Here is a 10,901-nt window from a genome sequence, read left to right on the forward strand (position 1 = left end):
AAATCCCAAAGGAGAAAGTATCCACTGTGATAAGCATATTTGTCTATTCATGCTCCTACCAATAAAATCTTGCCACGTCTCAGTTTTATAATTTTCAATATGAAGATAAATTCCTTATCTTCCTTTCTAGAAATAAACACAGACCCTAGTTATTTTAGAATCTTTATAAAAATAATAATCAACGGTTCAGATTTGATCACAAATCTTTTTGAAATCTTTAACGGTGGGTGATCTATAAATAGAGCAGGGCAATTGTAGCTAAAGTATTTTATCAATTTGCCTTGCCTCCACTGGAAGAAATCCCATTTTGTTTGTTCCCTGTTTTGGATAAATAGAAAGAGTGAAGTCAGTGGCTCTCTCCCTCAGTTTCTCAATCCTCTTTCTCCCTTGAGGACGGACTATGTCTTCTTTGTCTCTCACATTCTTAATCGCTTCGCCTAGGGTTTCCTCCGTTCCGTTATCGTCTTCTTTCTCTTCTTCTCTCAACCTCAACCTCTCGCCTCCTTCTTCGCTGTCGTTTCGATCCGGCGCGCGCAGGTTCGCTTCTTTCAAGGTCCAAGCAATGTCTAAGATGCTTCAGGATGTGGAGTCCGCTCAGAAGACTATTGTCGCCACCAGTTCCGCTCAAGACGAGGACAAGAAGTCTTCCTCTATCAGCGAGGTCAACCACTCGCGTACTTTTCTTGATGTTCGTACTGAACAAGGTTCGTTTCTGTTGTTCTTGCTTCTTTTGGTTGTTTCATGTACGTGATTGTTGAATAGGAAAGAATTTTGAATAAAGAGTAGCACAATATACGTTTCTTCTTGCTTGTCTTGATGTTTTACATGCATGATTTGCTGAATAGGAAAGAGTCCGGTCGAAGACTAAAGCAATATATTTTTCTTCTTGCTTCTCTTGATGTTTCTAATGCAACATATGCTTCTTCTTGCTTCTCTTGATGTTTTATCTGCATGATTACTTGATTGCTGAATAAGAAAGAAGTCTAATGCGGTATATGTTTCTTTTTGCTTTTCGTGATGTTTCATTTACATGATTGGTGAATAAGAAAGAATTGTGAGCGAAGACTAACGTGGTATATGTTTCTTTATAAGTTACACGGTGTTGAGTAAATGTAATGAAACGATAAATCCACAAGGCTAGAATTTTCCTGGTTTAGTCCAAATGAGGGATTTAGATCTTATCGAGCTTCAAGAATATGTAACTTTTTGTTCTTTTGTTGCTGAAAATGCAATTTTTCTCAAATATTACACATTAAAGTTTTTTACTAGGCATGATGTATGGAAGATGTATCTATAATGTAAATTGACTTCTGGGTGTATGACCGTTTTATTAACACTATAATCAGGTTTTTGCTCAATAGTTAATTGACCAAGGCTTTTTTTTTTTTTTTGGAATCTGAATTCGGTTATGATCTAGAATTTCTATTTATGAGAAAAAAAGAGTGCAGGACACGTTTAGTGAGTCAGGAACTGCATCTTAAATGCCCAGCATCCATTATTCGGGTATAGAACTTGGAACTTTTGACTAGTTGTCATGTGTGGAATTGTAGATTTGATGTATGTTTTAGTTTTAGCCTGGCCCTCGTTTATGACCTGTTGTGATAAATAACTTACCAGATCAACAATAATTATGGACTCACCAAATTCAGAAATTGGGTTAGTCAAAGTAAATTTGGATGCATTAGAAGGTTGTTTACCCATTGGGTTCTGCTGTTTGTTAGTTTCAATTTTTTGCCTGCTTTTTAAGATGAATTCTATCTCAAAGCTTTCTGGAATATCTGTTCAGTACTACTATATGTGCATCTCTTTTCAATTTTGTTTTAGTGAAACATAGAACAGTGTGCTTGTAATCTATTGTGCTAAGTTGCTACCTTGCTGGTTCATATAATCATTAGTAACCTAAGAGCAGTAATATCATAAATGTTATGATCATATAAGCTGATTAGCCTTTTTCCCAAAAAGAATTTGGTAGATAAGGATTCAGGGCCATCTTCTTTGGAAGTATGATTTTCAGTCATTTTAAGAGTTAATGTTGAACATATAATTGATTTAAGAAACACAATAGCTAGACAATGGAAGAGAGACTTAAGAACTCCATAAGATAAATGGAACAACATGCTATGTTGCTGTGAGAAATATTTTTATTTATTTTTTATTGCAGTAGTCTATATTAATCTTTACTCTGCAGAGCTCTTATCTGGAATTAGCAAGGAAGCTGAAGCAGGAAGGTTGTCTTCAAATCTTGCAGCATTGATGGAAGAGTTGTATCACAATTATAAAAATGCAGTAAATAAATATACTTGAACCTTTGCTTTAATGTACATATTCATGTATATTCTAAATGTATTCATTGTTTTTGGAATGAATAGTTAATGTGCCTTTTTCCCATTCCCCTGATAGAGTATAATTTTCTTTGTTCAGTTTATGTGTCCAAATTACTTATGATATGCAAGTTGGAACCACGAAATAAAAAATGGCTAAAATAAAGATAATAACATTTAGTATTTAACTCTGCCAAAGTAGTCACTAGAAACTTCAAAAATAATATTATAGTGCCTTTTTTCAGAAATGTGACAATCTGTAAAGTTCATTGGTTGCTCTTGACACGTAATGAGCTTCTAAAATACCATTAAAGTAACTTTACATGATACTATATGTACAATACTGCAAATCAATCAAATATTGCTCCCTGTTATTACAAAGTATCATCTGTCGATTGATTAAAAAATTTAGATCTATTATGTAAAAAGTTAAATGAGCAATTAAGCGGTTTACTGGTTTAACATATGTAAAACCTTCAAATTTGAGATGCTGTTTGCATGAAACTTCTTCCATTAATGTCTCATCGCTGGATTTTGATGTTCTAGATTTACTTGATGTTTATGCTCATTCTATGATTTCAGTATCTCTCTGTTTTTTGGTTACCCTCCTTTAAAATTGTTTTATAACATACAACTGATGTGAAAAAATTTTGTTTGTTAGTTGGCCTTACTGGAAATTTGATGCTTATTGTTTGCTTTGCTGTAACAAAATTGTGACCCGCATTTTATGCCTTAAATAATGGAATAAGTGATTGGAAGCTCACCTTCTTTTATATGATATACATGTTAACATGCTGTAAGCTCTTAATGATTCTTCATTATTTTTTTAGTCCAATTAGAACTCAGTTTGGATATGAATATAAAAATTGACCTAGAAGACAAGAAGGGTAAATACTAAATATATGCTTAGAAAGTTATCTTGGGGCAAATTTGAGTTGTAAGTAAAAGAAACATATTACCCTGCAAAAGTTTGATGAGACTACATGTTCCTGATATGTTGTGTCGCTTAAAGATTTCAATCTTTTTGGATACTTATATTCTGGGTTTGTTCTTTACCCATTACCTGAAACTTCTGAAATGTTGAAGAACACTTGCAATTGACTGTAGGATTCATTGTAGATAACTTTTATGTGGACAAAGAAGATTTTACTCATCTAGGGTATTATCTTATCTTCTGATATTGCTTAAACTTTTCTGGCTTATTATGATTTGCTATCAAGTTAATGTTGCATACAATACTTTTCAGGTTTTCAGCAGTGGAAAGCCTGGGGCTGATGAGCTTGTATTGTCAAACATGGCTGTGTTATTTGATCGTGTACTTTTAGATATGGAGGTAATTGAGATTGCTACATCAAGATGTCCATTACTATGTCATGTATAGGCACTTTCTTTCTTCTAATATCTGGATAGCTGCTATTTGTTTTATTTAAACCTCGTCTATGAACATTCTATCTGTATAACGATAATATTTCAGGAGCCGTTTGAGTTCCCACCATATCACAAAGCATTGAGAGAGCCATTTGACTATTACATATTTGGTCAAAATTATATACGCCCTTTGATTGATTTCAGGTGAGTCTAAGAGTCTTCTATTTTATCCTTACACGTTATGTACTTTGGTATAAATTTGTATGGAAAAACTTTGTATGATCTGAAATTATGAAATTATTTTTCAATAACAAGTGAAATAGCATGTTTGTTCTTTTTGTAAGTGACTGCTTTAATTAAAGTGTTCTTTCCTAAATTCATTCCAAACCTACTTCCTGCTGGGTTAATTTCCTATGGTACTGTGAATGCAATTTAGTTCCTAGAGTGGCTAGCAACAGCAATATTATAATCTACAGTTTATATCTTACTCCCTTTTCTTTTTTCTGTTGCTGTCGAATAAATGTTATAATCTTTTTGCAGCAATTCATATGTTGGCAACATCTCCCTTTTCTATGAAATGGAACAGAAGCTTCAGCAGGTACCCATAATTAGTGCCTATTTCTATTTTCTGTTATTGGGTTTTTGGCACTGACTTTTAAACACCATTGAATTTGGTTTGATGATTCATTCTTCCTAATTGTTGAATGAAACCTCCTCCTGTTTGTTGCAGAAATAATATAAATTGTTTGTCCTTGAATTTAGTAGTTATTAGTCCTGTTGTACTCATTGTTTGTCCTTTCAACTAGAGATCTCCCAGTAACTTAGATGTATTTAATACTTATGTACAATTGATTTCAGGGCCACAATATTGTATTGATCTCTAACCACCAAAGTGAAGCAGACCCAGCTGTCATTGCTTTGTTGCTCGAATCAGCAAACACCCGTATTGCAGAGAACCTGGTGAACCAAACATTTTTTAGTCCCAGCCTACTGTAAATAGTTTTTATTTATCTTTAAAATGCTGGTAACCAAATTTTACCTATGTTACCGCAGATCTATGTAGCAGGGGACAGAGTTTTAACTGATCCTCTTTGCAAGCCCTTCAGCATGGGAAGGTACTTGTATTATAACATTTTTTTGACAGTGTTTGCACTGTAGTATGCCTAATTACTGACTAACAATAGTCATATGAATTTCTATTTTGTATGATCTAGGAATTTAATATGTGTATACTCAAAGAAACACATGTTGGATGCCCCTGAGCTTATTGAGATGAAAAGGAAAGCTAATACACGAAGTTTGAAAGAGATGGCTTTGCTTTTAAGGTACCTTTATCTGTCTTTTATGTTTCTCTGACCAAAACTTGGGACCTGTCCGGTGGTTTTTAGTGTGGCTTATCCGGTTACTTGTACCTGTATTCCTCATTTCTATCCCAGAGTTTTTGAATAGTGAAATGTTAGTTCTTAAGCATTTTGTCATTTCTCACATTGTTTTTTCCTCTGTTCCTTTTTCTGTGATGTGCAGTAGCCTTTGTAGCATTCTTTTTTCTTTGACTCTTTGAAGTTGAGTAAATTATCAAACATGTAATTAGTGTGAATTAGGCCATCATAGAGATATATTCACTTATTTTAGGTGTAGTCATAGGACTTAGGATTTATTTCCTATTTATAGGATCTAATACCTAATCTAATTCCTTGATTTAAGTTGGAGTAAGTTTTTGTATTTTGGTGGATTTCTATTTTCTAATTGAGATGTATTTGTTTCTAATCAGTACTTTATGATACTTGATTGTTAATGAATATCAAGAATTTCAATTATAATTTCTTTGCAAATCACTCTCCCTTTTCTCTAAGTTTTTTGTTTGGTTTCCATAATTGTTATTTGTTGCATCAGTTTGTAGATTATACAGTTTGTCATGGAATTCTTCTATCATTAGTATTGTAAAATATTTCAGTGATCTTGTGGTGATTTCTTTTTTTCTTATTTCTATTCGTGGATTGCTGGTTCACTTGCTTGTAATATCCTTCACTGATTTATTTACTTGTTTCTTATCATGTCTATCTGTCTATATTTACATAAAGATTATCCATACTTGGTAGTTGCTACAGAGTGATTGAATATGTTTGACTCCAGGGGTGGGTCACAAATAGTATGGATAGCTCCAAGTGGTGGTAGAGATCGTCCAGATCCTGTTACTGAAGAATGGCATCCAGTAAGCTTCTGTACCCTTTTATCCTACAAGTTCAAGTTGCTAAAGAGTCTGTTTGATAACATCTTTGTGGGTTTTATAAAAAGGTGAAAGCTTATGCAGTGCAATTTTTTGTTTATTCAATGGATAACCATAGTGATTTCTGTTGCTTTTGGCTGTTTGTTTATGTTGGGCACCAATACTCTTGCTGTTTATAGCATCAAATGAGTTGTTACCTACAATATGTGCTCATTAGTGACAGAGTAATCTAAATCATTAACATTTTATTGAATGTCGTCTTTATCTTTCTTTATGCCATTATTTTCGTTCCTACTGAGATAAGGGGGTCAGGCACCCTTTGATGCTTCTGCAGTGGACAATATGAGAAGGCTTGCAGAACATTCTGGTGCTCCAGGACATATATATCCCTTAGCCCTATTGTGTTATGATGTTATGCCCCCTCCACGCCAGGTATGCCCTTGCTCTTTTACATGTTATCCTTTTTTTTCAATACTGTTTCTGCTCTTGTAACTCGATTGCATTTTTCTAGGTAGAAAAAGAAATTGGAGAGAGAAGGGTGGTATCCTTCTCTGGGGTTGGATTATCAGTGGCACCAGAAATCAGCTTCTCAGATATTGCTTCTGCTTTTGAAAATCCTGAAGAGGTTGGTTACTTAAGCGCATTGACCTTGCACCTCTGTGGTTTAAACAGGACCTGATAAATATACATTTTGATTTAAATTTTTGTTGTTTTGTGAAGTTACAAATCTAATTTTTCCCTTCTTTTGAAAAACAAGGATACATATTTACAAACGATGCTCACACACACATGTATAAACATGAACATAATATTAATTATCAAATCACTGTAAGTTTAGACATATCTGCATCACACATGTTGTTATATATTTGTCACAGATCACCATCCATTTTGATCATTTGTACTGTTGCTGTGGCAGGCTAGAGAAGCTTATACACAGGCACTGTATGATTCTGTGAATGAACAATACAATGTACTCAAATCTGCCATACATGGAAAACAAGGACTACAGGCATCAATTCCAAGTGTGTCTTTGTCACAGCCAGGGAATTAGTCAAACTTTTGTACCTTTTAGTCCTGCCTTCTTTAATGATTAGGTAATCCCTGACTGTAACAGTTTATGGCTTTGGTTAAGATAAATAATTAATGCTTTTTAGGTGTTGGACAATACTCAATTTCTATCGTGTCTTAGTGAACCTTGCTTGGTTTACTGCAGGCCGAATTTTTTCTTACATAATTTTGAAAATTTTCAACAAGGCTGCGTATAAGTTAATACACGCGCACTGTAAGAGGAAGTCCTCAATAGCCACCGATGATTTTGACTGCAGATTACCGTAGTCTGGTGTGCTCACCGAGTGCATCTCAAATAACCTGAGTCCATCAGAATTGATGCTGCTGCCCCAGAAATTCAATTTCAGGTGTGCATTGTACAGGTCTTAATTATTTCGTAGGCAATTTACATGTATATTTGAATTTGATGTATTCGATAATATTCTTCAGCTTATTAGCTCAATCCTTATTCTTTCTTCTTTGATCGATATACATGTATATCTTTTGACTTCATCAACAATTCCATGTACTCTGATGTATTTGAAACACGCTGCTGAACAAATAAATTTATTTACCTAGTTTTAGTATAAATCAATAAGTTGCTTGTGGCAAATGCCAATTGTTTAGATGGATTCAGAAAACTCGTTGAAATTTAGACCCATTTTTTTTTTTTCTCCCTTTTGTTTTCTTAATGGAAACAGCTATTTGTCCTTTTGTAACTCACTTAGAAAGAGAGTTTATACAAACTCATGTGACATGCATGTCAATGTCATGTCGCATGGGATCCATATTACTTAATATTAGGGTGGTTCGGTTCTGAGTATCTTACATTTTTTGAAAGAATCGAAATCGGAATCTATGGTTCTTTGAAATTTGGAATCGAAATTGGAACTGATGATTCTGGTTCTGGGTACCCTGTAAAATTATGTTACCCCACAAAAGATTTTAAGATGGCCAAAAAACCTTAAAAACTTACAAATACCCTTTATCTGGCACTTGTTAATAAAAATAAAATTACAAAATATAAATTCAAAATTCAAAATTACAAACTCAATTACTTTGTAAAGGTAGATTCTCAAAAGTCAAAACTAATTTTTTTTTAAATGTTATGAAATATAAATATAAATGTATTCATATTACTTTTTATACAAAAGTTTTTATTAACTCTCATATTCCTTAATTTTATTTTATATTAGTTTCGGCTTCGGTTCCTAACCATAGAAACCGGAACTGGAACTACACAGTAACGGTTCCAAAAATTTGGTATCGGAACCTATCTATTAACAGTTGGTTGTGGGTAGGAATCAGAACCAAACCCCCGGTACCTACCAGTTCCGGTTCCAATCGGTTTTTTTGAACACCTCTACTTAATATTATGTGTTATGTGAGCCTACATGTCACATGACATGCCATGTACGAACTTTCTTTGTAACAGAGTTTGTACTTGTAATCAATGTTTTAAAACTCGGCCGATTTAACTGGTTCAACCGAGATTCGAAAGTTTTAACGGGCTAGGTTTATATTTTTCCTATTCACCCAAAACCCTAAGATTTGGGAGGATGATCGGCAAACAATTGACGGTCGAGATGTTGGGACTTTTGAAGAGAAAGTGCCGGTGAATGCAATAGTGATGATGAAGTTGATTTCCGGTGAGTAAATCGACCGAAAATCGAACAAAACTAGCAGCAACAACAATCGGCTTTTACTGGCGATTGGCGAGGCTAACGGAGGTGGGGTGAGATGGGTTTTGGTCGGGAGGGTTGTTGATGTCAGTGTCGGTGAAATTTGGCCTGGAATGCCGATGTCAACGTCGGTGAGATCTGACTAAAATTGAACCTATTTCGGTCAGATCTTGGGTATATTTTAGGGGGAATGGGCTCAAGGGACGATTGGGGTTGCATCTGGGGTGTCGCCGCCGCCAATCAATCGCTGGCCGATTTGTATTTAGGGTATGTTTGCCAAATTTCAAATCTATAAGGACTTAACTATAATTTTTAGGGGTGCATTTGCTGAATTTTAAAAGTTTTTATCAACCGGTTTAACCGTCAACTCGAGACCTGACAACTTTGCCGGGTTTTCACCCCAGGTTGGGTTTTAAAACATTGCTTGTAATCTTGTTCTTCCAAGAGAGTTCTTAACTCGTCTTCATTTGTGTATTTAAAACCATCAATAAAGATAAGTTGATAAACTCTTTGCATTAACTTTTTTTTCACAAATGCGAAATAATAGTTCAATTGTAAGTTATTACGTTGCGTTTGTAAGAAACATAGTATTATCTTAAAATCATTTATAGATACGGGCATTTTCTTCTTTTACTTCCTCTAATGAAAGGAATCATGGACAAGGGTAAAATTGTTCATAAAGCACAAACATACACACACGGGTTTCATATATTTATATATTTATTAATCTATATATAAATAAATAAGTTAAATAATTTATGTAAGTTAACTTATTTATTTGCAACTTATATTTGTTCATTAGTTTATTCATAACTAACTTGTGTATTTATAATAATGTATTTATTCACTTGTTTATTTGTACTAATTTTTATTCATTAACTTACTATTTTATGATTTATTTTATTTCCTCATTTAGCTTATTTATTCACTGACTTGTTGGTTCATTAGCTTATTTTCATAATTTTGTACTTAATTAATTTGATTCAATGAAATATATAGACGTCGACATGATAAAGTTGGGTGAAGGAACATTTAACAAGTAAGAAAAATGGGTGGCCCTCACGTGGTAAGCAAAACGACAACGAACTGTGACACTCAAACAAATTTCTGCAACTTTAATTGGCTGTGTCTCTTCTTTTAGATGTTTGTTTCATATGCAAGGGGAACCTAAAAAAGCACTTTTCCCACTGCACCTTTCGATTTTTTTAAAACCCCCAGAATCACTTTTATGTTCTTGTATGTTTGTATTTTAATTACATCAAGGTTAATTAATTTATTGATATTACTAGTTTCTGTTTGCATGCACGAGGTTTCCGAATCATCTCACATCCTCAACTACCCTTTTACTTAATATTTTATTTTTAATATTTCATTTAACGATACAAATTTTAACTGAAGATTGTGCCGTAAGCACTCTACTACTGTTTTATTATAATTTATACCTACTTTCACCCTTCAACATTTTCTTTATATTTCTTATAATAAAAAATAAAATTAATTACTAAAAAAAAAAAAAAAATGATGAAAGTTGGTTTGTTTTGTATGGTGATATTATGAAAGATAATTGGTAGCTACGAAATAATATTTGCTTTTAAAATTGTCAATTCTAAGAATTATTATATTAATCAAGAGAAATTATTATTCACTCTTTGAACTGATTATTTTCTCTGAAGAGAACGACAAACAATTAATTGTGTCCTCCACCTTCACATCTTTTTTATTTAATTACTTCATGTTGACTCAATCATATATTTAAGCCATTGACTTTCTCGAAATTCATAACAAATATTAATTATACAATAAAAATATAATTTAGATTTAATTTCAAACATTTTATATGATGAATTATTGAATAAAATTTATAAAATCAGTAATTTATTTAACATATTTCATTTAGAATTGCATGGATAACCCTAAGGTAACACGTGGCAACCAAACAGAGGACAAAAAGTGGGGGTGATGAATCATCAAACTGATGGGTCCTGTAATTTAGATTGTGCATAAGTCAAATAACAAATCGAAAGTGGGATTGAACTTGATTTCAGATGACAAGTGGAATGTAAGGCCCACGCGCCACCCGCCTCTGCCCCTTCATTGGGAAACAGGTGCAGCTTTTTGTTGGAGTGCTGTGAAACAAACAAGTCATCAGTAACACCAACTTGTGCCACGTGGCTTTGATCTGAGCGTTTTGGATGCACCCTCACCACTGCGAATGGGCCCTTCTTATCTTTTCTAAGATAAGGTAGACATAGC

At 33.6% G+C, this 10,901-nt stretch overlaps 1 protein-coding gene across 1 annotated transcript; it reads left to right on the forward strand.

Moving 5' to 3' along the window:
* The first annotated feature begins 306 nt into the window (after positions 1 to 306).
* LOC116119701 (glycerol-3-phosphate acyltransferase, chloroplastic-like) lies at positions 307 to 7,561 on the forward strand. Its single transcript, XM_031405653.1, has 13 exons — positions 307 to 704; positions 2,189 to 2,286; positions 3,568 to 3,654; positions 3,796 to 3,893; positions 4,230 to 4,287; positions 4,548 to 4,649; positions 4,743 to 4,804; positions 4,904 to 5,014; positions 5,823 to 5,901; positions 6,229 to 6,348; positions 6,428 to 6,541; positions 6,836 to 7,013; positions 7,133 to 7,561. The coding sequence occupies exons 1-12, from the start codon at positions 401 to 403 to the stop codon at positions 6,968 to 6,970; spliced, it is 1,368 nt and encodes a 455-aa protein (XP_031261513.1). The 5' UTR covers positions 307 to 400; the 3' UTR covers positions 6,971 to 7,013; positions 7,133 to 7,561.
* The last annotated feature ends 3,340 nt before the right edge of the window (positions 7,562 to 10,901 follow it).

The sequence above is a fragment of the Pistacia vera genome, unplaced genomic scaffold (assembly GCF_008641045.1).
Source record: "Pistacia vera cultivar Batoury unplaced genomic scaffold, PisVer_v2 Contig9, whole genome shotgun sequence".
NCBI classification, from domain to species: Eukaryota; Viridiplantae; Streptophyta; class Magnoliopsida; order Sapindales; family Anacardiaceae; genus Pistacia; species Pistacia vera.